This window comes from Vanrija albida (assembly GCF_041260175.1).
Source record: "Vanrija albida strain AlHP1 chromosome Unknown contig_5, whole genome shotgun sequence".
NCBI classification, from domain to species: Eukaryota; Fungi; Basidiomycota; class Tremellomycetes; order Trichosporonales; family Trichosporonaceae; genus Vanrija; species Vanrija albida.
In genome coordinates, this window is record NW_027191424.1 from 373,523 (window position 1) to 397,884 (window position 24,362).

The 24,362-nt window shown below is 65.6% G+C and overlaps 11 protein-coding genes across 11 annotated transcripts; 5 read left to right on the plus strand and 6 right to left on the minus strand.

The window, feature by feature from the left end:
• Positions 1 to 737: 737 nt before the first annotated feature.
• Q8F55_006257 (uncharacterized protein) lies at positions 738 to 2,353 on the plus strand (the record flags this gene model as incomplete). The annotated part of the gene is made up of 2 exons (XM_069354721.1): positions 738 to 806; positions 1,088 to 2,353. The coding sequence occupies 2 exons, from the start codon at positions 738 to 740 to the stop codon at positions 2,351 to 2,353; spliced, it is 1,335 nt and encodes a 444-aa protein (XP_069206792.1).
• Positions 2,354 to 3,360: 1,007 nt separating this feature from the next.
• Positions 3,361 to 5,530, plus strand: Q8F55_006258 (uncharacterized protein; the record flags this gene model as incomplete). The annotated part of the gene is made up of 4 exons (XM_069354722.1): positions 3,361 to 4,047; positions 4,093 to 4,414; positions 4,451 to 5,478; positions 5,522 to 5,530. The coding sequence occupies 4 exons, from the start codon at positions 3,361 to 3,363 to the stop codon at positions 5,528 to 5,530; spliced, it is 2,046 nt and encodes a 681-aa protein (XP_069206793.1).
• A 1,450-nt stretch (positions 5,531 to 6,980) lies between these two features.
• Q8F55_006259 (uncharacterized protein) lies at positions 6,981 to 8,732 on the plus strand (the record flags this gene model as incomplete). The annotated part of the gene is made up of 4 exons (XM_069354723.1): positions 6,981 to 7,189; positions 7,434 to 7,485; positions 7,545 to 7,780; positions 7,847 to 8,732. 4 exons carry the CDS (start codon positions 6,981 to 6,983, stop codon positions 8,730 to 8,732), a joined length of 1,383 nt encoding a protein of 460 aa, XP_069206794.1.
• Positions 8,733 to 9,095: 363 nt separating this feature from the next.
• Positions 9,096 to 10,162, minus strand: EFM5_2 (Protein-lysine N-methyltransferase efm5; the record flags this gene model as incomplete). The annotated part of the gene is made up of 2 exons (XM_069354724.1): positions 9,096 to 9,343; positions 9,487 to 10,162. 2 exons carry the CDS (start codon positions 10,160 to 10,162, stop codon positions 9,096 to 9,098), a joined length of 924 nt encoding a protein of 307 aa, XP_069206795.1.
• Positions 10,163 to 11,010: 848 nt separating this feature from the next.
• On the minus strand, positions 11,011 to 12,240 carry Q8F55_006261 (uncharacterized protein; the record flags this gene model as incomplete). Its single annotated transcript, XM_069354725.1, has 4 exons — positions 11,011 to 11,516; positions 11,563 to 11,869; positions 11,908 to 11,948; positions 11,988 to 12,240. 4 exons carry the CDS (start codon positions 12,238 to 12,240, stop codon positions 11,011 to 11,013), a joined length of 1,107 nt encoding a protein of 368 aa, XP_069206796.1.
• A 731-nt stretch (positions 12,241 to 12,971) lies between these two features.
• Q8F55_006262 (uncharacterized protein) lies at positions 12,972 to 14,102 on the plus strand (the record flags this gene model as incomplete). Its single annotated transcript, XM_069354726.1, has 1 exon — positions 12,972 to 14,102. The coding sequence occupies one exon, from the start codon at positions 12,972 to 12,974 to the stop codon at positions 14,100 to 14,102; it is 1,131 nt and encodes a 376-aa protein (XP_069206797.1).
• A 459-nt stretch (positions 14,103 to 14,561) lies between these two features.
• POS5_1 (NADH kinase pos5) lies at positions 14,562 to 15,350 on the minus strand (the record flags this gene model as incomplete). The annotated part of the gene is made up of 3 exons (XM_069354727.1): positions 14,562 to 14,619; positions 14,654 to 14,985; positions 15,018 to 15,350. 3 exons carry the CDS (start codon positions 15,348 to 15,350, stop codon positions 14,562 to 14,564), a joined length of 723 nt encoding a protein of 240 aa, XP_069206798.1.
• A 195-nt stretch (positions 15,351 to 15,545) lies between these two features.
• Q8F55_006264 (uncharacterized protein) lies at positions 15,546 to 15,873 on the minus strand (the record flags this gene model as incomplete). Its single annotated transcript, XM_069354728.1, has 2 exons — positions 15,546 to 15,723; positions 15,761 to 15,873. The coding sequence occupies 2 exons, from the start codon at positions 15,871 to 15,873 to the stop codon at positions 15,546 to 15,548; spliced, it is 291 nt and encodes a 96-aa protein (XP_069206799.1).
• Positions 15,874 to 16,295: 422 nt separating this feature from the next.
• Positions 16,296 to 17,558, minus strand: Q8F55_006265 (uncharacterized protein; the record flags this gene model as incomplete). Its single annotated transcript, XM_069354729.1, has 1 exon — positions 16,296 to 17,558. One exon carries the CDS (start codon positions 17,556 to 17,558, stop codon positions 16,296 to 16,298), a length of 1,263 nt encoding a protein of 420 aa, XP_069206800.1.
• Positions 17,559 to 17,907: 349 nt separating this feature from the next.
• On the plus strand, positions 17,908 to 18,648 carry Q8F55_006266 (uncharacterized protein; the record flags this gene model as incomplete). Its single annotated transcript, XM_069354730.1, has 4 exons — positions 17,908 to 18,173; positions 18,209 to 18,284; positions 18,320 to 18,505; positions 18,541 to 18,648. The coding sequence occupies 4 exons, from the start codon at positions 17,908 to 17,910 to the stop codon at positions 18,646 to 18,648; spliced, it is 636 nt and encodes a 211-aa protein (XP_069206801.1).
• A 3,967-nt stretch (positions 18,649 to 22,615) lies between these two features.
• Positions 22,616 to 24,210, minus strand: Q8F55_006267 (uncharacterized protein; the record flags this gene model as incomplete). The annotated part of the gene is made up of 3 exons (XM_069354731.1): positions 22,616 to 23,662; positions 23,696 to 24,009; positions 24,042 to 24,210. 3 exons carry the CDS (start codon positions 24,208 to 24,210, stop codon positions 22,616 to 22,618), a joined length of 1,530 nt encoding a protein of 509 aa, XP_069206802.1.
• Positions 24,211 to 24,362: the final 152 nt, after the last annotated feature.

Here is a 24,362-nt window from a genome sequence, read left to right on the forward strand (position 1 = left end):
CGCGCCGCGCGCCCTTGTGGGCTAACCCATTCCTGGCTGGAACTGCTTTCTCGTCGTTTAGGCGTCTTGCGCCCTTCTGCCCGATCCCCCCGATGTCCCCCCTTCCTTTGCAACACGCGGGCTGTCGTTATTCGTGTCGGACCGCGGCGGCTCATCCCGGGGCGTCAAGAGGGCGGCGCACAAGCAGCACTTGTGCATCTGGCCAGACGACACTTTGGCACCCAAATGGATTGGTCGACCCTGTTCTGGGTAGTAGGCCCTGTTTGCTTCCCTTTTTGGCTGGCGCCCCCCCGATGCCCCCGTTGCGCCCGTCACTACGCAGTCACCGCACAGAGCACCACCGGCCCACCGCATGCACCACTGACTGCACCCACCCCCTCGATCCCCCCCTCCCCCCTCCCCCTCGCCCGCTCTGTCCGCTCCTCTTTCCTTGCACCTTTGCTTTTCTCTGTCTCTCATCTCGCCTCTCTCTCTCTTCAAGTCTCGACCTATCGACACTCTCTCTTCCTCACTCTCCTTCACCCACTACCCCCCTCCCCCTCAATCCTCTCCGAAGCGACTGTACGAGTTGATCTCTGCCGTCCTCGACACCCGACCACCAACCACAACACTCTACTACTCGTCTGGACCAACCTTGATCCAAACACCCCACCCCCGACACACTCGTCAACGTTTGTATCCCGACAAATACCAACTGTCAAGCTCCTCGTCAACCCGCAAGTTACACACAGCTCACCATGTTTGTCAAGCTCGCCTCTGTCCTCCCCTACCTCGCTCTCGCTGGTCTCGCCATCGAGGCTGTGCCGGTAAGTTTGCACTCTCTGCCTTCCCCCTCCGAGTGTTTCGACCCGTCACGCTCCCGATCTTGCATCCTCCGTGATGCACCCTCCGTGTGCTCCACTCTGCACCCACATCCACATCCACGTTCACACCACCTCGACGTCCTTGGCGGACGCGAGGCGCGTGCACAACTCTAGGGCACTGCCAGGCGTCGTCGGCCGACCCGCAACGACGCCACCACACCCTTTCCACCTCTCCATACCCTGACCTCCTGGCCGCATGACCGCAATACCTAACAATCCACCAGGTCACCGCCTCGTCCAACTCGGTCCAGCGTCACCCCCGCGATCGTCACTTCAAGCACATCGGTCGCCATGCCGCCGCTCCCGTTACCCCCGTCGGCGCCATGAAGAAGCGCTCCAAGCTTCACCGCCGCAAGGACGGCTCGGTCTGCCGTCCCCGCCCCAAGACCACCACCTCCACCCAGGCCGTGACCGCTGCCGCTGCCCCTACCCCGGCCACCGACAACGGCAACACCGGTGGCGACGCTGCCCCTCCCTCGTCGCCCGCTGGTGGTGACACCTCTTCGCCCGCTGGTGGTGACGCCGCTTCCTCGCCTGCCGCTGGCGCTCCTACGCCTGACGCCGCCGCCCCGGAGTACACGCCCTCGTCGTCGATTGTCAACGAGCAGAACCACGCTAGCCCCACCCCTGCCGAGCAGTCGTCCAGCGCCCCTGCCCAGCAGACCCCCCCTCCTTCTCCCCCCTCGTCGGGCGGCGCCGGCTCGACTGGCACCAACGCCGGTTCGAAGCGCGGTCTCGCTTGGCCCAACGGAGACTGGTGGACCCCCGACCAGGCCGACTACATTGGCAACTACGTCGGCTCCAAGACGTCGTGGTACTACACCTGGTCTCCTCACTCCGTCTCGGCCGGTGACAAGGCCGGCATCGAGTACGTCCCCATGCTCTGGGGTGTCAAGCAGGTCGGCGACTGGAACGCTCAGCGTGGTTCGTGGCCCGCTGGCGTCAAGAACGCTCTCTTCTTCAACGAGCCCAACCAGGTCGGCCAGTCGGACATCTCGCCCGGAGACGCCCTCCAGTACTGGATGAACGACTTCCTTCCCGTCCGTTCCCAGCAGGGTCTCCGTCTCGGCCACGCCGGTACCACCTCGGCTCCTGACGGTCTCACCTGGGTCCTCGACTTCTACAACGTCTGCACGGGCGCCGGCAACTCGGCTGCCGACTGCTCGGCCGACTTTGTTCCCGTCCACTACTACGATGTCAGCGTCCAGCACTTCCAGGACTACCTCCGCAACTTCCACGAGAAGACCGGCAAGAACCTCTGGCTCACCGAGTACGCTTGCCAGAACTTCAACGGCGGTGCCCAGTGCAGCCCTGGCGACACCTGGGCGTTCCACCAGCAGATGGCTGCCTGGATGGACGGCCAGGACTGGATCGAGCGCTACGCTCCCTTCGGCTACATGCGCGACATGCAGGGTGTCAACGAGGCCAACGCCCTCATGAACTCTGGCGGTGGCATCACCGACCTCGGCCGCTGGTACGTCTTCGGTTAAGCCTCAAGTCCGTCTTCGTTTCTAGGGGTTTCTGTGGTCCGCATAGAGCATCGGCCTCGGTCAAATCGGCATTGCGTTTTCTCAACGGACCTTGACGTCAATCATGCACTTCGCTGGCATCTGCCAGAGTGGTGTGACATTTTTCTTTCCTCTCTGCCTGACTTTGTTGCGTTACATTGTGTCTATACCACCACCGGCAACTGTATCCGGTATGCATTGCTGAGTTGCACTAGTATTGGGTTTTGGCGGCCGTGGGTGGAGCCAGCCGTGTTTGTGTCTGGACTTGTGGATCGTGTTTGTTTACTGTCTTGCCAAGCAGTGTGTGGCTTGGTGGCGTCGGCAACAAGGTTGGTGAAAGGTGGGCGAGGCGTACAGTGAGACATGGTGGTTTCCCGCCACTGTTGATGACCCACACGACCACAGCGTCATTGGTGAAGTGCCTCGGTGCTGTGCCTCTCATATTGACAATGAAGCGGACGTCGAGGCGACCAGCCAGAGGTACGACGCCGAGGGGGCGAGGGGACGGCCTCGGAGATGGTTTCAGGTGGAAGGGGGTGTGGAACGGGGGTGGAAAGGGGTGACGACGCACGTGGCATGTCTGCAGCCTAAACTTTCCAGTATTGTCCACGACGCGTGCATCGTTTTGAGCATGCACAGAGTGAGCCGGGGCGATAGACTCGGACGCGTTTGTGTCTGCATGTCTGATGAGCACGGTGGTGGAAGATGCCAGTGGTGTTTATGTCCTCTGCTTTGTCGTTGCCACCGCCGCCACTCTGCAACTCGCTCGCGCGTATTTGGTTCCGCTGTTTCACCACCGTCATGACCATGACATTTCTGGCCACTGGTCAAACTTCTTTCCCATCCATCCAGCACCCATCCAGCAACTGCAACACACAAAAGAGTTCACCACTCACGCAAGAGCACAACTAGCACAGGCATAAGCCGACACTGTTCATCTCCGCGAGCTGCAACAACCAACAGAGCTCACATCGGCAACGACATCGCAAATGGACCTGGACAACGCCCCAGGCGTCGACATTGACGAGGTGATGGAGTACGAGGAGGACGGGTTCGACGAGGGCGACCTGCCCATGGAGGAGGGGGCCGGCATCGACGCTGCCGACGCTGAGATGCAGCCCGAGGTGGAGGAGGGGGAGGGGGACGTCGCGTTCGAGGAGGGCGACGGTGGCGAGTGGGCCGAGGACGGTGGCGAGGAAGGCGCGGTCGAAGTGGACGAGACTTCGGCCGCTTTGCTGGACGAGGGCGTTGTGGACGAATCTGCGCCTGCCGACCCTGACGCGCCCGACGCGCCCGACGCCCCGGTCCACAAGGACGACGCCACGGCGGCCGACCCACCAGCAGAGGCGTATGCAGACGAGACATTCGACGAAGAGCATGCCGTTGACGAAGAAGACGACGCCCACGACGAGACGCTCGCGCCGCTCGCACCAGTCCTCATCCACCTCCCGTCCCTCGGTGCGCGCGCGCTCTTCACCGCTCCAGAGATCGAGGAGGGCGACGCAGAGGCACAGCAGCCCGAGCTGCCGATCTACCTCGCGCACCAGGACGACCTAGCCTATGAGCCGCTGAGCGCGCTGCTCGAGGCGCTCCGAGGCGAGCTGGACAAGGAGGGCGAGGCGGTTCCCGGCGAGCTTGTGCTCGTCGAGAAGCAGATGGACTTGAAGATGGGCGAGGTAGGTGGCGTTTGGGTGGATGGCGACACGTGCTGACACACGCAGGACGATGTCAACATCCAGAAGGTGACCCTGTTGGACATCCTCGCCCTGCACGAGGGGTGTGGTCTCCCCACGCCCGTGCAGCTGTTCGTTACGTCAGAGCCGCGCCGCTTCATCACCCGGTACGAGGCGATCAAGCGCGAGGTTGAGGCGGCCGACGAGCGCGCACGCAGCGCGCCGCAGTCTGAGCACCCAGAGGAGTACGACGAGTATGATGCGGACGAGGGGTATGAAGCGGAGGGCGAGGAGCAGGGGGCGGAGGCCGAGGCGGCCTACGAGGAGGAGGTGCACGAGGAGGCCGAGGGCGCGGAAGGTGTGCAAGATGGTGAGCTGAAAGTGTCCGGCCAATCTGACATCCCAGAAGCACACGTTCCAGAAGCCGAAGGCGAGGCTCCGTCTGCCACCACCGAAGCCGTCGCCACCGCCGACCCGGTCACAGAGGACACTGGTGCCGACGCCGACGCCGAGGAAGCGGATGACGCACAAGAAGAGTATGAGGAATACGACGAGGAGTACGACGAAGAATACGACGAGCACGACGAGCACGACGTCGCCGACGAGGCTGGTGCTGAGGGTGCTGAGGAACAGCCTGCAGAGACCGAGGTGGCCGACGAGCCGCCCACAGCGGAGAGTGCCGATGTCCCGGCGCCAACAGAAGCGGTGGTTGAGGCAGAAGCTGAGGCTCCGGCTGAGGATCTCCCAGCAACAGAGGCTGAGGTCGTTGAGGAGGCCGAGACCGAGGCTGTCGCTGTTCCGGAGCCCGAAGTCGCCGAACCGGTGGTGCCCGAGGGAGAAGCTGAGGCCGCCCTCGGCACCGATGAAGGTGTACCTGGCGCCGACGACGACGCGCCTGAGGCTGAGGAAGACTACGACGTCGGCGACGGCGACGACGAGTACGGCATCAAGGGTATCGAAGAGGCGGCTGTCCGCGAGTCGGCAATCGAGCCCGCCGACGAAGCTCCCGAAGCTCATGAGGAGCCTCCAAAGAGCGACCCATCAATCGGCTCGACGCTTGCCGAGGGTGATGAGGCCGCGGAAGAGGCGCCCGTCCCCGGCGCAGACGACGAGTACGTCGAGGAAGAATACGACGAGCTCGAGTACGACGATGAGGCCGCCGCTGTCGCCAAGGACGAAGGTGAAGAGGCAGCTGTTGAAGGCGACGACTATGCGGCAGAAGAGTACGACGACGAGGAGTACGGCGCCGACGAAGGCGACGAGTATGGTGAAGAGGCAGGTGCAGAGGCAGCCTACGACGAGGAAGTCTATGACGGAGCTGGCACCGACGCGGTCGACGACGCCGTTGCTTTGCCAGCTTCATCAAAGCGTCCTCTCGAGGATGACGGTGAGGGTGACAGCCCTGAGAGTGCTGCCAAGAAGCTCCGCGCTGAGGTAAGTAGGGACTTGGTCGAAGGTGCGGCGCTGACTTTTCCAGGCGGAGTAAGGCGGCAGCAACGGCCGCGCCCGTGACGCTATTCAAGCCGAACGGCCTCGCCTCTAGGCTGAGCAACTGTGGACTCGCCGAGTTTGTCATTCCCAACATCATTCCTGCATCAACACCTCCTGCATCAACACCACAGCTATGTGTCACCCAACTGCATCCCCACGCATTCCATCACCCACACCTTTCCCCACTCGCTACCCCACACCTCCCGCACGCCCCAACAACGTGTGCCGGCGGCATCGGGCGCGCTCGGGCGGTATCTCTCCGGTACCCTACCCGCGCACGCCACCACGTTTCCTCAAGCCCGCCCGCGTCGGTTCATCGAGCCGCCCAAGAAAACTGTCAACTAACAGCGCGCCGCGTTGCGCCATCGCATTCGTCTCGCCCCCTAACATTTCAGCCGTTTCCATCTCCAGGTGATAAAGGTAAGTTCTGACTATAACTGGGGCGTGTGGGCGTCGTGCAAGTCTACACGCACACACGCCCGCCATCTGTCCTTCTGTATACATTGTCTATACCGCGCATATTTTCTCCACTGTTTGTGTACCAACCGATGGGTTGTGTTCCTGGTTCCTGCAGCCGTCTTCAGCCGCTGCCTCGTGGGCGACGAAGTTGTGTCAAAGGCGAGGGGCCAACACAAGTTATGCATCGAAGTGTGGGGTGCCTTGACATCATGTGTCAGCGGTGGGTGTATGGTGCGGGAATGGTGCGGCGGGTGCAGGGCCGAGCCGTGGGTGGAAAAACTGCAGCCGCTAGGGTGGTGCTGGTGCTGCGGCAGTCGAGCCCGACTACGAGGCTATGTGCTATGAGGCTACGACGACGGTTCTCGTCGGCTATGTGACAAGTGAGAGGCAAGGCATGGCATGCAGTCGGGTTTGCCGACAGCGCGACGACGTGGATGCGGGTGACGGGCCGCTCGCGCTCGCTCGCCATCTCGTCTAGTGGGAGGAGCCGTAGCCGCCAAGTGAGATCTCGACGTTCCCCAGCCCGTGTCGTGTCGATACCAAATCTCCCCGCATCGTATTTGCTTTTCCGCCGCTGCAGCTTTTGAAAAAACGTGCATTCGTGCTGTCTTGGCCCGACGAGGTGAGTAGGAGAGGGCTCCGAGCCCGCCGAAGGCTCTCCCCCCACGCCGGGCGACAATACCAAACGCAAGCGAGGCCCTGGGTGCAGGCTGTTGCCGCCGGCCCCTCGCCTCGCCTGCCCCTCCCCCCGCCAGGCCATTGCCGCACCGCGCCGTCGGCAGTCGCCCCTCCCCCCGGCGGCATCTGGCTGCGCGGCGCCTCCCTGAAGCGAGGAGGATGCGTGTCATTGGCTATGGCCCCTCTGCGGCCGCTGCCAGGTAGCAGCTAGACTTTTGCCAGCGTCACTTGCCCGGCCTCGAGAGTGTTTTTAACCCCCCCCAGCTCTCCGCTCCTTTCTTCCCATCTCCCATCTCCCCCTCACCACAATGTACGCCCTCCGCTCGCTCCGCACCGCGACGCGTCCCGCCGCGCGCGGCTTTGCCTCGTCGGCCGTCGCCCGCCCCGTCGCCGTCCGCCCGGCTGTCGTCGCCGCCCTCCGCCGCGGCATCACGACGAGCACGCCGCTCGCTGACGGTGGCCCCGACGAGATCCCCCACCACGGCATCAACGTCGAGAACCCCATCAAGATCTCGGAGTGAGTGGCGAGCGCAGCGAGAGCGAGCGGCGCCTGGGCCGTCGCTGGCTACCGGTCGGCGGTCGGCCCCCCCGCCCTGCGATGAGGAAGCGGCGCTGACTGTACCCCCCTCTCCCTCCCCCAACTCCGCGCCGATCCAACGTGTCCGTCGATCTGTCCCCACCCGCCCTCTACGGTCGATCAACAAACAAACACGGCGACGACGCCTCTCCGCCCACACACACACACATGTACACACGCCCAGCGTCACCCCCGCCCCCGGTGGTGACTTTGAAATCGTCATGGTCGGCGCTGGTGTAAGTGGAGCAAGGCTGCCTGGGAGCCTGGAAATTTAACCTCGGCGCTAACGTCCCAGAACATCATGTTCGGCTCAGACGCCGGACCCTGGAACCACTCGTTCCGTCTCGAGCACAAGCTCGGCCCCCGCCTCAAGGTGACGGCCCTCATCGACCCCAACGTCGAGCGCGCCCAGGCCGTCCTCGACAAGAAGCGCGCGTCGTTCGTCGAGCCCGCGTACCGTGACACGATTGTCTACCGCACCATCGAGGACTACCACGATGCGCTCCGCTCGTCCAAGACCGAGGACCCCGAGTGAGTGGAACACGTGGCTGTGGCCGACGGCCGTAGTGATGTCATTGATGCTGACGCCGCCTCCAGGGCCATCATTGTCGGCTCGCCCCCCATGTTCCGTGGCGGTACCACCGAGGGCCGCAACCTCGAGCTCGAGCTCGTCAAGCTCTTCCCCGGCGTCGCCTACTTTATCGAGAAGCCCGTCTCGGCCGGCCCCGTCAAGGAGGCCTGGCAGGTCACCCAGGACCTGATCAAGAACGGAAACGTCGTCTCGGTCGGCTACATGCTCCGCTACCTCCGCTGCGTCCAGAAGATGAAGCAGATCATCCACGACAACAAGCTCTCGGTCATGGCCACCAACGCGCGCTACTCGGCCGCGTACGAGTCGATTGACAAGCCCGCATGGTGGGACAAGTCCAAGGACATGGGCCCCGTTATTGAGCAGGGCACCCACTTCTGCGACCTGTCGCGCTACTTTGGCGGTGACGTCGACCTTGGCACCGTTTCCGCCCGCACCGTCGAGTGGTACGAGAAGCCCGGAGAGTTATCCAAGATCCCCGCGGCCGTCAACGAGAAGGCCATCCCCGAGGAGGAGCGTATCCCCCGTATCACCTCGGCTGTCTGGAAGTACGAGAACGGCGCCGTCGGCTCGTTCACCCACACTGTCGCCCTCCAGGGCACCGCCTACGACTGCGAGCTCGAGGTCTGGTGCGACGGCTACCACATGCGCCTTGTCGACCCCTACAACAACCCCACGCTGCTCGTCCGCCGCCCCGGAGACGACCACGAGGAGAAGCACACGTTCACCGACGACGACCCCTTCTTCAGCGAGATCTCGTCGTTTGTCGACGCCATCGAGGGCGGCCCCGACGCGCACATTCTGTCGTCGTTCGAGGACGCCACCAAGACATACGAGCTTACGTGGGCTATCCGTAACGCTGGTGAGAAGGCCGCCGCGGCTGTTAGGAAGTAATAGAAAGGTGTTAGTAGACGCCAGGAGGCTGGCGTTGTAGAGTAGTCGGACAATGCATAGTGTTAGAGCGCACGAGCGAAGCGAGTGCGGGGGAGGGGGCTGGGGGGGGGAGCCGAAGAGGGGTGATTGTGGCGGAGGCGGGGCGGTGGCTGTGGCCGTGCGGGGTTGGTCACCGATGTGGGCTATCTCGTGGCACGCACAGACATGTGCAGCAACACGGCGCCACTGACAACTGACGGCATGCAGCCCAAGCCATCCACCGGCAAGCACAGTGAGCGACGCGACGTACGTAGGCGCCCAAACGTCAACTCGACTCGCCCAGCGCGCACACCGCCAAAAAACACAATACATCCCAGCACACGCCTACGACCTCAGCCCCGGGAGCTCGGGCACGACCATGCCGATCTGGGGCTTGCGGGCCGCGACGTCGTCTGCAAAGTCGTTGTCGCCGTCGGCTGCGACCTGCTCGTCGACGAACGCGAACGCGGGGTCGGCGCTCGCGTAGTTGAGGTACGTGCGGAACGCGTTGGCGAGCCCGCCGCGGTGGTGCGGGCGGTACGCTGTGATGCGGGCGTCGAGCTCGGTCTTGATGGTGTCGCGGACGACCCAGCCTGGGGTGTGAGCTCGGTCCCGGCCCGCGAGCGCAGCGAGCGGGGCGGGGTGGCGAGGGGTGATTGTGGCGACGGCTCGACCACTCCCCCCACCCCTCACCCCCCAACGCCCTGCAGTCTCGCTGCGCTCGACTGCGACTCACCAGTAGCCACGATAAACTTGCACCCCTCCCCAGCGACCGCCTTCATCGTCACGGCCGTGTTCCCCATGGTCTGCGCGTTGAGGTACGGCGGGTCGGCGATCACGACGGCTGCGCACGCGCGCAGCTTGTCCAGGCCGGCAATGTCGAGCGGGTCGTGCACGTCGTACCGCCGGAACTCGGGGAACACGGCGAAGCGGGGGTCGAACTCGAGCAGCAGGAGAGGGTTGGGGATGCGCAGCTTCTTGAGCGCGAGGAAGGTCGAGGGCGAGCTAATGCACACGATCGTGCCGTCCCCAGCGGCGGAGGCTGCCTCCGCGGCAATGGCTGCCGCGCTCGCCTCGTCGTTCCAGAACTGGCTCATGCCCCACTCCTCGGGGAAGAGGTCCATGCTCAGCGGGAGGTCGTCGGGGGTTACCGGCGCCGGCGTCTCGTCGTCGCTGTCGACGTCGGTGCGCTGCAGCATGTCTGCCAGGCTGTCGAGCGCGTCCTGCGTCGCCTGCTGCTCGGTGTAGAACGACTGCAGGGCCGCCAACGTGTCGGCGCTCAGCCCGACGTCGAGGTCGTCAAAGCCGTCGTTGTCAAACGAGTCAAACGAGTCGGAAGAGGCAACAGAGGCGGCGTCGCGCTTATCCAACTCGTCGGCGACCGGGGCGCGGGGGGAGTCCAAAGCTGTCATTTTCGCTGTACACAGGCATCAAAGGGGTGGGTGTGGGGTGTGCATGCTGCAGCAGTCCTCCCCGCTTATGTACGCCTGTTACTCCTCCCCCTGGGATCCTTGGAAAAAGTTTACACAATTTGACTGGGCCGGAGGGGTCTCCGTGCCAAGACTTGGGCCCTGTCGGCGGCCCGTCGTGCTGACCGCGGCTGACAGCGACCGGCCTCGGGGCAAGGCTACGTAGCCGAGCGGGGCTGGAAGAGCGCATGCACGTCTCCTTCTCCGGGAGCGCATGCACACGGGGCAGGGAGCACCCGGCCGCTGGAGCTGGCACACGCCGACGACCGACGACACGCCGCTCAGCTCCACTCGGCCACTTGCGATTAGATTGCAAACATGCGAGATTGCAGATTGGGGCCAACTTTTTTCGCCGGCCGGGTCACCCCGCCGCCGCGTGGGGGCTGGCTGCTGGGGTAGGAATGCCCTCCAGTGTGCGTGCTGGCTGGCTCGGGCGGAGGTGCATGCTTGCACGCCTGCACGCTGCATGCTGCGCTGCGTGCTGCTGCCGTCGCCGCTGTGCATGCTTGCCGCGCGCACCCCCGCCTCGGCGAATCACCCGCAGCTTAATCCACATTCGGAATGTGCGCCGCCTAGTGCTGTGGCATGTCCGACCCGCTGTACTCTGGGTCGCTCGTGCCATCTCCATACCCCGTGCACCAGTCTCGAGACACGCCAGATAGCCCACACCGGTGAGTACCCCGCACGGCCCACAAGCCACCGCGTCAGCCGCCGCACCACCGCACCCCATCACTCCGGCCACCTTCACCCCTCGTCGCCACCACGCACTCGCTACGCTCGTGCGCTTGCATCTACAGCCAGATAAAGTCGGTAACGCGTTCGACCTCGGCGGTCGCCACGAGGCTCCACTTGTCGTGCTCGGCCCCGCCAATCTCGTACACCTCGACGAGCCCGTTCTGCTGGCCCGCAACGGCCACGTACTTGCCGTCACGCGAGACCTGGAGCGCGCGGATCGTGTCGCAGTTGGTGCGGATGAACGACACGCCCTCGGCCGCCTTGCCGCCCTCAGCGAGCCGGATCACCGCCACCGCGTCGCCCACCTGGCGCTCCTCGATGGGCGGGAGCGTCGGGGTCATCTTGCTCGCGTCCAGCTCGAGCCGGTTGGACACGTACAGCGTGCGCGCGTCGCCCGGGTGCAGCGTGATCTCGGCCGCGTCCATCGCCTCCGAGTAGCCCTCGGGCACGGATGGCGGGATGATGCCCACGGGCTCGAAGAGGGGCTGCGACGACTTGTCGCCCGGCACGGGGAAGGCAGTCACGGCGTGCCCCAGCTCGCCGAGCACGTAGAGGATGGAGCCTGGGGGTGTGAGCGGGCTGCGGCGGCGCCTCTGCGTGCGACTCACCATCGGGGCTCACGACGCCGTGGCGCGGGCCGAAGCCAGGAGAACACTGGTACCAATCCACAACCTTGAGGCCGCTCTCGCCGTCCCTGGCCACATGGTACACCCTGTCGCTGCCGAGGTCAAACACGTACAGGAGCCCGCCGGCGCCCTCGACGACCTGGTGCGCGTGCGAGCTGTCCTGGCGGGTCGGGTTGGGCTTGGGCACGTGGTCGTACGGGAAGGGGAGGGAGAGCACGGGCGACTCGGAGGTCGCGCTCAGCGTGCCGTCGGCGTTGGTGGGGATGTAGAGGACCGAGCCGCCGACGTACTGCGCGAGGTCAGTGCATGCGCGGCGGAGCCACTCACGTTTGCGACGACGACACCCGAGCCGTCCTTGGTAACGTGGACTGCACGTCAGCTCGCCCCAGTTAGCCTGGCAGACTCACCGTGGCAGGGCCCGCCGTGCGTCTTGCGCTCCGACGTCACCTCGACGCCCTTGTCCCCGAGCACGCCGCTGAAGACGGTACCGTTCTTCTCGTCCTCGCTGACGGCGTAGAAGCCGCTGGCCGAGCGCTCGACCCACGACGGGTTGATGGGCGTGTGCGCGTCCGACGTCGTGGTGAGGGTGCGCGCGGCGGGGTCGAACGCGAGCGTCGCGATCGACGAGCGGTAGCCGCCTGCGAGGAGAGTGTAGGACATTGTGGGGAGTTTTGCTATGGCGAGAGATAGAGATGCAGAGGGATAGATATGTATTGGCTGCTGCTGCGGGGCGGCGCGTGAGTCGACGGCGATGGTCAAGTGGGGGAGCTCGTCAACGCCGTGTGTGCCGTCGTATGCCGGTCCGGCGCAGACAAGTCCGGCCCGCAAAGTGGAGCGCACTCCGCCGGCTTGTCCGAAGATGTGCCGGTGGGCGACCACGTGGCGCCACGTGGCGAGGCGCTGTCGCCGCGCCGCCAAGCCCGCCGCCACCCAAAGACGAGATTGCCGCTGCTGCAGGCAGCCTCGGCAGCTCGACACGGCAGCTCGCGGCTGGCTCGCGGCGCGCGGCTCGGCCTCTGCAACCTGCGGAATGTGCAGCGGCCACCACGTCACGGCGCATCGGCAGTGACGCGCACGCTCTCGGCGCCGGGGAGAACGCCAAAGCTGGCAGCGGGGACATAAAGGCAGGCAGACACGTTGTCACGACGACGCACGACGGCTTGGACCAGCTCATCGTCAACAACGTTCGACCCACGGCCACCTCGTGTTCTAGCAACACGCCCACTCCCCTCGACGCGCGACACTTCCACACGAGCCGAGACAGCCGACGGCGAGCGAGCGCGAGCGACATTCCACACAGCATCTAATCGCCACTCGCGGCCTCGCCTGCGCCTTGCCAGAAAGAGTACATAACGCAGCGGCGCATCGTCCTTCCCACCACCTCACCCACCATGCCGACCTCGCCCCCCGCCACCGCGCCCGCGTGGGAGTGGCCCGCGCGCGGCCTCGCCTGGGACGTGCTCCGCCTCAACCCAGCGCGTCCGGTCCCCACGCTGCCTCCGCCCACACCCCTCCCCTCCGGCATCGACCCGGCCGAGGAGTGGCTGCTCGTCAAGGTCGCGTTCGCCGGGCTCAACCCCGGCGCCATCTTCCAGATCAACCTCGTGCCCGGCTTCCTCAGGCCCGCGAACGGCGTGCCCGAGATGGACCTGTCCGGCGTCGTCGTCGACACGTGGCGCGGCGACGAGGCCGCGCCGTCGCGCTTCAAGAAAGGAGACGGCGTGTACGCCATGCTCCCGGCGAGCTACACGCTCCCGAGCGGCACGGGCGCGCTGGCGGCGTACGCGCGCATTCCTGCGCGCTACGCCGTCCCCAAGCCCCCGCACGTCTCCTTCTCCGACTTGGCGGGGTGCGGCATCGCCGCGCTCACCGCGCACGAGATGCTCGGCAGCACGACGGTCAAGCCAGGGGGCCGCGTGCTCGTCAACGCGGCGTCGGGAGGGATCGGGACCATGGTCGTGCAGATGGCGCGCGCCGCCGTCGGCAAGGAGGGCTTCGTCGTCGGCGTGTGCAGCGGCAAGAACGCCGCGCTCGTGCGCGACCTCGGCGCGGATGAGGTGGTCGACTACACGGCACACGCGAGCGTCGGCGCCCACCTCGCAGCGACGTACGCGCCCTTCGACGCCGCGTTCGACACGCTCGGCCACCAGGCGCTGTACCTCGCCTCGCCGACGTTCCTCGCCCCGGAGGCCGACTACGTGAGCGTGGGCATCAAGCCGCCGACGTTCTTCGTGCCCGACTTTCTGCGCGCCGTCCTCCAGATGAAGCTCAACGAGTGGTGGCCCACGTCCACGAGCCTCGGGGGCGTCGGGCGCAAGTGGGTCGCCGTGGCGATGATGAGCCCGACGCTCGCGGACCGCGAGGCGGTCGTGTACGCCCTCGCGGCGGGCGACATCAAGGTCGTGCGCGACTCGGTCTGGCCGTTCGACGAGGCCAAAGAGGCGTACAAGCACCTCGGCGGCCTGCACGCCCGCGGCAAGGTGCTCGTCAAGGTCGACGCGGGGTACAAGGACGACGAGTAGGCGGGGGTGGTGGGGAAAAGACCGGCTTGTGTACAGATGTAGTGTATTTCGTAGTAGGACGCCGATATCATTGTGACTCCCGTTCACACCATGCCCGTCGGCCCGGCCGTCTTGGCACCCAGCGCGTGCCTTCAGGTCTGCGACATTTCAGCTGCTGGCCGCCGACTCTGCATGCAGCATGCCCGCAGCCATGCATCTCGTCGCGGCGTCAGCTGACAGCCGGGTGCTGCGGCGCAGTCGGCCGTGGCCGCGGTGCCTTCACATTCTTCCCCTCTACCCTGTACAACACATCGCCGACACGCCAAAGCAAACCAAAACACACTGTTGCCGGCCGCCGGCCTCGTCTATGCGTTTCTCAGTGCCAGGCGCCGCGTCGTGTCGTGCCGCTGCTGCACTGACGTCCCGACACGGCAGACTTGGGCCAGTTGGCGGAGCAGCTCAATCCCAGTGGCCGGCCGGTCACCGGTCGCGCACTTCCCGGCTGTTGACGAACCCCGTGTTAAAGAGAAGCAGCGAGCTGGCGTCAGAGCCACCCCGCCCATAGCACCCACTTGATATCCTTGACCCAGCCGGTGCCGGGCCCGCCGCCCCGCTCGATACACGGAATGGGCCAGGGCGAGCGGCGCACGTCGACGCTCTCGCCGACGTTGAGCTCGCCGACGTCGCGCCCGTCGAGCGAGAGCAGCGCGGGTGCGCGCGCTCGCGCGCCGATCTGCAGCCGGACCCGCGCCGAACCGGGCAACACGACCGGCCGGAAGGAGAGCGAGCGCGGGGCCACTGGCGTCAGCAACAACACGTCGGCCTCGGGGTGCGCGATCGGCCCGCCCGACGACAGGTTGTACGCCGTCGACCCTGTCGGTGTGGAGAGGAGGAGCCCGTCCGCCTGCCGTCAGCCCTGTTCTGGCGCGTACGCACTATCCCGGTGGTGAGGCGCTCGCCGTTGAGGTACGCGTCGAGGACGGCGAGGTGCGAGTGCGCGCCGCGGTTGAGCGCGACCTCGTTCATCACCTGCCATCCGCGGGGCGCGAGCGTGCGGTTGCAGCGCGCGAGCACGTTGCCGCTGTCGTCGAGCGGGGTGCATGCCAGGCGCATGCGGTACAGGATTGAGACGGGCCCGGCGAGCGTGCCGCGCAGCACGTCGACGAACGACTCGATCGGGAACGGGAGCAGGAAGCCCAGGCTGCCCATCGAGAAGCAGAGCACGGGCGGGCACTCGCCCTGCGAGAAGAGCGCTGACGCGTGCAGCATCGTGCCGTCGCCGCCGAGCGTGATCACCAGGTCGGTGTGCGCGAACAGGTCGGGCGAGTCTGCCTCCCTCAGCGCGGTCCGCGGCTTCACCCACCATCGTCAATCACGACCAGGTCGTGGTCCGGGTGCGCGGCGGCCGTGTGCCGCTCGACCAGGATGCGTATGTTGCCGTACGTGTCGGCAAAGTAGCTTCTGTCAGCAGGTTCGGCGCCGCACCCACCTGAGCACCTGTCCGACGGCGCGGTCGACGCGCACGTCGCCGTCCTTGTGCACGATGAGCACTGAGGTCGGCGGCGAGCTCCAGCTCGAGAGCACGTGTGAGCCGGAGACGGGCGGGTCGCCCGCGTTGACAGAGGGGATGAGGAGCGGTTTCCTGCGGTCAGCGGAGTACCGGGCCAGGCCAGGCTCACTCGAAGCGCTGAGGGAGGTCGGAGAGCCGCGTGTGCACCCCGCTCCGCTGGAGGTGCGCCGAGACCGTCGCGAGTCGGGCCACGGCCTTGTCTGCGCTGTCGCTTGTGGGCATGCTGGGCGGTAGTGGGAGATCGGACGCCGTGGGGGTGCACATATGTCGAGGTCGGTCGGTGCGATGGCTGTCCGGCACCGGCGCGGCGATTGCCGATACGTCATCTGCCTGACCCCACAAAAGTCAGTAAGCGCGACGCTCGGCCGCTCGCCACAACATCGCCGAGGCGCGAGCCTCCTTGACGCTCGCCTGCTGATGAGATACTTTGGGCTCGCTGCGTGCCAGGCTGGTGCGGGGTGTTCCTCCCGGCTGCTGCGTGCACCTGCACTGCGCAGATCAACAGCGCAGCGACTTTCCGTCCTCTGTCGGCCTCAGATCGCCGACTCCGGGAGCGGCCACTCCGAGCCACTAATGCCTCGTCCACACAACCATGTGCATGCCCTATGGAGTCGCGGGCGCGTGCACTTGGCACCAACTCGCGACTACGCCTCCGGCCTTGTTGGAACGTCCTCCAACATCCCGTCCCACACAGCATGGCGCAGGGCCGGGGAGAGCGTCTCGGCATACTCCCAGCCCGCGAGGCACTCGAGCAGCTCGTCGAGCAGCTCCGTGGCAGCCGTCTCACCCATATTCTCGTCAACGTCCAACTCCAAGCCAAGGTCGCCGTGCATGAGGGCGCCGACGACGTGCTCGCGGAGCCGGTCAGCCGCCGGACGCGTATCATCCTCCGAGTCGTAGTCCCGGAACCACGCCGGCGCGACCAAGTCCAAGTCGACGAGGGTGCACCGCGCGCCGTAGAACAGCATGCGCGCGACCGTCGTCACGACGTCCGCCCATGCCGTGCCGCCGCTGTCGATCTCGCAGCACCCTTCGGGGAAGTCGCACGGCTCGGGGTGGAGCAGCGTCATGATGAATACCGCGTGCCGCGTGGACGGCATCTCGTATCCGCTCTTCTGGGCCTTGAGGTGCCAGTCAAAGGCGGCAGGGTACAGCCCTTCGACGTCGAGCACGGCGTATGGCACGGCCGGGTCCTCGTCCGCCGAGAACGGCAGCCACTGGATAATGGTGTCGAACCCCGCCGCCGGGGTCCGGAGGCCCCTTCCTTGCTGCGTGGGGACAGCGACGACCGTCTGGGTCGGGAGCGTGGGCACTGTACGCGCCATCATAAACACTGGGCTGTCTGGCGGTATGCCAGTCTCGCACGAGACGCGCACGGCGTCGAGCTCGACCCCGTGCGCGCGCAGCGTGTCGACCCACCACTGGATACACCGGTAGCCCATCCGCTCGTCAACGTCGAGGACCTTGACATGCCGCAGGCGGGCGGCCCACGCCGCGCGCTCCGACTCCTCCTGCGCCGACGCCGGCGCGTCGCGCACAGTCAGGCGCTCATAAAGCAGTGCGCCCACCTCGCGCGTCGCGATCGAAAGAAGCGGAACGTCGGGCGCGCCGTCCAGCCAGTTGGCGTACAGCTTGGGCGGGTACAGCGGGCCGGGGTAGGAGAGCGACACGACGGCGAGGAAGGACGAGATGGGGAGACCCGAGCGCTGCGGGTCAGGGCTGCCGCCGAGCGCGACCCACTGGGCCGGCGTGACGGGCCGCAGCGCGATGTGGGCCAGCAGGCGCGCGTCAGCGAGGTCGCGGAAATCGCGGGATACGGGGCGCAGCGCCAGCAGCGTGTCGCGGTCGGCCGACGCGGCTATCGCGTCCGCTAGGTGCGGGAATGATTGGAGATCGAGCAGCGACATGTGGATGGTGATGTTGTGAAGATGACAGGCGGTGGAGGTTGATAACGTTGTTTGGTTTGGCGACTTGGCTAGTCCACCACCAACTTGGCTTGGTCCCCGTCGGTCCCCACCTTGGTCCAGTAGGTGCACATGACTCCTCGGGCCCATGGAAGCTCCTCTAGCTCCTCTCTTCACCGCGGCCGTCGACAGCCTTATCAGCTCCTGGACTGCACGACGAGCGGAGACTCCGTCGGTCGTAACCGAGATGCGCCCAAAGCACGGTGGAGGCCCTCCAGCCGACTCGACGCAGGCTCTACATACTTATGCTCCCCCGCCCCCTCAACTCAGCATCCCACTCACACAACTCACGATGCCCGCGACCCTCACGCGCCTCACAGACCCCGGCACACCGCTGTTCGCGCGAACCGCCGCCATCCTCGCGGAGAGCTTCAACCCGGCGGACGACCCCATCTCGGGCATCGTCTACGCCGGCACGCCCGACCTCGAGGGGTTCACGGCGCTGCGGTTCAAGCAGCGCCTGTACGACGCGATCGCGCGGCTCGAGGTCTTTGTCGCCGAGGCGGACGGCACGCCGGGCGCCGTCATGATCGTCAACCCGCCGGGCACGATGGACGGGTGGGTCGCGTGCCCTGGGGCCAGCTGACGCCCAGCGAGCCCGGCCCGACGCCGTACTCTGCCGAGCTGGAGGCGCGCACTCTGCCCGAAGTGGTCGCGGCGCGGGACGAGGTGGGTGCTGCGCGGCTGGCGAGGCTCACGCACAGTGCGGGGACGCGCTGCACGAGTTCGAGGGCAGGGCCTTCGGAAACGAGACGTACTACCTCTCGTTTCTGTGCACTGCGCCGTCGGCGCGGAGGCGCGGGCTCGCCGGCGCGCTGATACGCGACCTGATTGCGCGGGCTGAGCGCGCCGGCGCGTTCGTAACGCTCACGACGCAGAGCGAGGACAATGTAGGCGAGGGTCTTGGCGGTCGCGCTGACGCCAGGTCAAGTACTACACTGCGTTCGGGTTCCGGGTGGTTGACCGAATGGAGGTCACGTCGCGGGGCACGCCGATGCCGTTTATAGCCATGACGAATCGGCCTGCGTCGTGAGGCGGCTCGCTCCGCTGGGAGGTGGGCTCCGCCGAGCGCGTCGTCATCCTCCTCGTCGCTTCAGTCACTCGTCGCCCCGGCCGCACTGTTCCCGTCGACAACGCAGTATTGCTCCATGGATGCGTTAGCGCGAAGCGCAATGCGTTGTCTGGCAGGGACAGCACCACGCAGGGCACCGGGAGTCGAGGCGTCGAGGCGTCGAGGTCGTAGAGGTCGCCCATATCGTCGAGGAGAGTGGTGCCACGTGACCGCTATAACCCTATACCAATGAACTAACCCCATCCTCGTCCATCTTCATCTCTCACAGCAAGCACAAGCATTGGCCGTATGATCGGGCCGGGTTGAGCCGTGCCGTAATGAGGAACGAGCCCGTCCCAGTCCCAGTCAAGACTGGCTTGTGGCGGCGCGCGCGCTGGCTATACGACAGGAACTGAGGGCTGAAACTTGCACCGCCTCGCCGAGTTGAGTGTGGCACACACCCTGCAGCACGCGCACAACCCTGCAGCATGTACCCACAGAATGCCGCACGCTGCATGCAGAGGGGACAAGCGCGTGCTGCACCGAGGCGGACTAGCTGGGTACCAGCCGGGGCCTGCTCCTGCTCCCTCCGCCCCTCCAGCCCCAGAGCCCTTGCAACACCCGGCCCGCGGAGACCCCTCTTCCGTGTGATCCGCGGCAGCACCACTTCTGCACGATGCAGAGGCAAGGCCTGCACCTCATACACTAGTCAACGTCAATCGCCGTGTCGCGGCATAATGGGCGCGAGGGCTGGGCTCTGGCCAGCTTGTTGAACTCCCGATGGTCGATCCTGAACAATCGAGCCCGCGCCGGCCAGCGGAACGACCGCGGCGATAGCAGGCCCCGCCCCGACAACACATTCTGCAAAAGATCTGGGTCAGGCAGTGGGTTATTCTGAAGCACATAGGGTAGCAGGGGGAGGCGGTGCTGCGGGAAGGCCACGAGGTCGCCAACCTCGACGACCGGCGACACCACACCAGCCTCGACCCTGCCGGCCGCCCGGCTCTTGGAGCAGACGTCTCTGGGAAGCCTGTCGACTTGGGCGGCGCACCTGTACATGCAGACAACGCATTGTGAAGAAGGTTTGCTCAGACAATGTGTTATCGTGAAGCGCACGGGGTTGGGAGGGGCTGGAGGTGGGTACTTGGGAGAACGCTGAAGACAAGGGCGATGGCGAGTTCCAGAACACCACACCTCGTCGGGCGGCCGTTCCTTGCCCATCCTGGCCAGAACAGGACCAAGCCTGCCTACCTGAGACCCCCGGGCGAGCTGTACACGCCAGACAACGCATTGTAACAAGGTTTGCTGCGAACAATGCGTTATGGTGAAGCGTACGGGGTTGGGAGGCGGGCGAGGTGGTTCCATCGAGGCGCTCTGATCTGACGGCCAGGGCGATTTCCCAGACACCTGTCCTCTTCTAAACCCTCCATTCACACACCCGGCGTCTGTCCAAGGTCAGCGACATGCGGATACCGTAAAATGATACACGTGCGGCGTGGGCTTCAGACATCCGTCAGGAGGAGACCGGCAAGCAACATCGAGGGCGGCGCACTGGTCATCCGTGGACGCTCTTCACTCTTCGATTCCATCGTAGGTCGGAAAGACGACACTATCCCACGTATTGGCTTCTCTGTAAACATCTCCCATTAACATAGCCCCCCTCGAGGGACTCGACGAGTGAACGAAGCGACAACATCGAAGTCGGGGCGCTAGCCACCCGCCCTTGTCGCCTGAGCACCTGGCAACCACGCACCATTGCGTCGAGACCATGGCGGACTCACTTGACTGGGACTGACTATCAATGTCTCAGATTGCTGATCGTACCGTCAAAGGAGGGCAGCGGGAAGGGAGGGGGGAGAGCCCATCGTGCGAGCAGCCAGCCTGCCACATTTGCATGTCCACGGTACCGCGTCGACGTCTTGAACACTCATCACTGGCCGCATTTCCCTCTCACCCCCTCTGCCAGTGCTCTTGAATACAAGGACTTACAGATGTTTATACACCAAGCTATTCGAAACTCCCGTCGAAGGCGCATGCCGCCTCCAGGACGGGTTTGGACGAGCAACCACCATCCAGGGCGTTGCCACAAGACGCATTCAGATGCACGTGCAACCTCCGCCTCCCCCAGTGCATGCCATCCTCCCCGGCCGATAGGGGCATCAGAATACTCCATGCAGGTGGCGATCTACATATGTACGTGAGGCACGATTTCCCCGCGGACTCGTTTTAAAGGCTCGAAATCGCCTACTCCCAAGACCGCGTAGCAAACTCATAAGCACTCGCAAGAGAGATCATTATCCTAAGAAAAGCCCTCCCGTGTTCGGGCCAACGCACGGTCGCGGTCAGAATCTAATTCTTTTGCCCCTGCTCCCCGCTACATGCATGCTGCTATTGGGCAGCGGGACGTCGTTTCCAGCCCAAGGAGGGGTGGGCGGGCTGCCGGATCCGGTGGCGTGGCGACTCGTTTTGCCACCGGTAGCCACTGCCGCCGTTTCCATCCCCCCCACCCGACTTCCTCCACTGCCAGGCTCGCATTCGTGGCCCATCGACACCTGGGTGTATCGTTGCTGTCGGCAAGCGTCTAGACCTCTCTCTGCGCCTTGATCTAGTGAGCTGGAGAGGCAACACCCCATGGCTGTGATTGTGGCGCTTGGCTCGCCACTGCACTGCCGTGCAAGCACCCTGCAGCCGATGCAGTCCGTACTGCAGTGCAAGGTGCATGCCCGCTCGAGATGCAGTACAGCACCTACGCGTATGGAGGGCTCATAATGGCTCTAAAACGTAACACTACAAGGCCGCGTAGCATACTCGTAACTTGATCTGGAAGCTTGCTTCCGAATGCGACCCCCGTGGTCACCTAGCCCGCCCCGTTTCGACGGCGCGCGCGGTCTTTTGTTTTGCGAGCGGCGAGCGCGGCTGTCATTGGATACGAGGGGGTTGGTCTCGTCTCGTGAGGAGGGGGCCTCGGCATGCGTCGCAGGCGAGAGGACGGCCTGTGCCTCGTCCCGGGTCCGACGGGCTGCCGCTGGTCGCCACGGCCGCCTTCGCAGGACCATGCCTGAAGCCAGCCGCGGTGCGAGTGGAGTGCTACGCTCAGTCTCCACGTGTGCACGCTAGGCCCAGAGTTGAGGCTACGCGCAGAGTTGCATGCTCAGTGCGGGCCATACGCTGGCCGCCACCAGTGCAGGCTGCACGCGACGAGGCTATAACGGACAAAACCCGAAATCAGGCAAGGCCGCGTAGCACATTTCTAAAACACAGTTATGCGGGGTTAACCCAGCGAAACCAACAGTTTCCGCCTCGTTTCGAGTGCGCGCGCGGTCCAGAAGCCATCTCTTTTGGACGAGGTGGTCTGGACCGGTGTTTTGGTGGGCCGGTCGCCGGATCCGGTGGCGAGTCGGTTTGCCACCCGACGGCGGCAATGGCCAGCATGGCCAGCCCATCCCAACTCACTCCTCTGGAGCAACAGGAGGCGGAAAGCTGAATGGCGTCTCGATATCGTTCATTGTAGAGCGTTCTTATGGAGTGTAGGGATTTATACTACTCCACAAAAGGTACTAGTGGTCGTCGAGATGGTCGGGCTGTATATCCCAACATGGAGCTGAGAACGACAGTACGGCGCGCACGCTACTTCGCCACGAGCGCAGCGGCGTCTGCAGTGCAGCCGGCTCTGGCCTGATGCACAGCCAGGACGCATACGCGACGTCCAAAGGGACACCAGCAGGCCTCCACAGCGAGGCCATAACGCCCCGAAAGCGTCGCCCCACAAGGCCGCGTAGCGCACGACAAACAGCTCCAGAAGTTCGCTTCTGCTCTGACCCTCGAGGTCTACAGCCGCGCCGTTTCGACGGCGCGCGCGGTCCGTTCTTTTTGCCTGGCCGATCACCCCTGCCGCAGTGCGGCGATGCCCCTGCCCTCCTCCACATGGTAATACATACACTCTATGCCTCTATGCGTCGCCCTCGAGCCACGCCGCAAACTCGCCCCAGCGCTCGAGCGCGGCCTGGACGAGCGCGACCTCGTTGATCGCGACGGTGAGCGCGGCGGCCTGGAGCGGCGCGTCGGCGAGCGCCTCGCGCGCGTCGTACAGCTCGTCGACGGTGAGCGCGGGCAGGCCGGCGCGGCGCCTCTCCAGCAGCGCGACCACGGCGCGGACGGCATCGGCGACACCGCTGTCCAGCGGGAGCGGGTCGTCGTCGGCCACGTGGGCCTCCCACGCCATCTCGACGCTGGCCAGCGCGCGCCGTAGGCGGCCGCGCACGTCGTCGGCGGGGTGCGCGCCCGAGCCCTGCAGCCAGAGCGCGCCGAAGAGCCGGGCGCTCGCCTGGCCAGCGTGGTTGAGGTGGTAGACCCCTGGCCTGGCGCTCGGCGCGCAGACGAGCCGCGCGTCGTCGTCCGCGCCGGCCTCGAACAGCTCGCCCGCGAGCTCGCCCCCGTCCATTGCGAGCCAGTGCGCCGCGCGCTCGGCGTCGCACAGCTCGCTGAGCGCCCACGTGATCCCGTCCCCGAGGAAGCCCTCGTCGTCGTCGCTTTCGTCGCCCGCTGCCGGCGCAGAGCCGGGCACAAAGCCCCACTCGACGAGGAGCCGCGCCTCGCCAATCCCCTCGCCGTAGCTGTTCATCACTTCGTCTCCGGCGCGCACAGCGCGCTCGACGTACATGTCGACCGTGTCGAGCTCGTTTGCGATGCGCGCCCGCGCGTTCGGGTGCAGGTGCGCGAGGCGCGCCGGCTCGGCCGTCCCGTCGTGCTCGCACGGCGCGAGGCTCCCGCACACGTGGCACACGAAGTCGTCGCTCGCAAGACTCGTGTGGCTCACGCCCGCGTGGTTGAGCACGTCGGCGAAGGGGCACAGCGCGATCGTGTGGTGCAGGTCGATGATGAAGGCGCGCGTCGAGACGAGGCTGAAAGCGTGCGCGAAGGCTTCAAACGGCGACGGGTCGGGGTGCGCGCGCGTCCGCGGGAGCCGGGATGACTCGTAGAACGCACGCATGTCGGCCTAGAGTCAACGCGGCCAGGCAGAGTCACTCACAAGGCCCACGCCCTCGTCCTCGCGCCGCTTGAGGTCGCGCCGCGCCTCCGTCCCGTCCAGCCACTTGTCGGCGAGCTCCGCGTCCGACCCCGCGGGATACAAGGGCCACAGGGATGGGATCGGCACAGTCTCGCGCGGCAGGCTCTGGATGTACCCCCAGAAGCCTGATTCCTCGCCGAGCCGCAGCTCGTTGAGCAGCGCGAGCGCGAGGCTCAGGATGGCGTGCGACGTCGTGCGCTCGCGCGCGGCCGCCGGGAAGCGGTTCAGCTCGGTCGTGCGTACCGACAGCAGTGCGCTCTTCGGCAGCTTGCAGACTGGTGTCAGCGGTGCTCACGCCCAGACCCACTCGTCTCGCCGATGGCCATGTCGCGCGTCGCGACGGCGCGCCACCCGCCGCCAGAGGCCATGTCGGCGATCGCGACGCCGTCCGAGCGCCAGACGTCCATCGAGTCGAGGTACGCGTTGAGCAGCTCGCGCGAGGGCGGAGCATGCCCCGCGAGGAGGCCGTGGTTCATGGCGAGGTAGGCGGTGGGTGACGGCAGCTCAATTCTTGGCTGATTTTTGTTGTGGAGAGTTGGTGCCTGGGAGGTGGAGGTTGGCCGCTGGTGGAGGCGACTTGGGTGACTGGGCCACCTTGTGCAACAAGTCACCGCTCACGGCGTTGTCA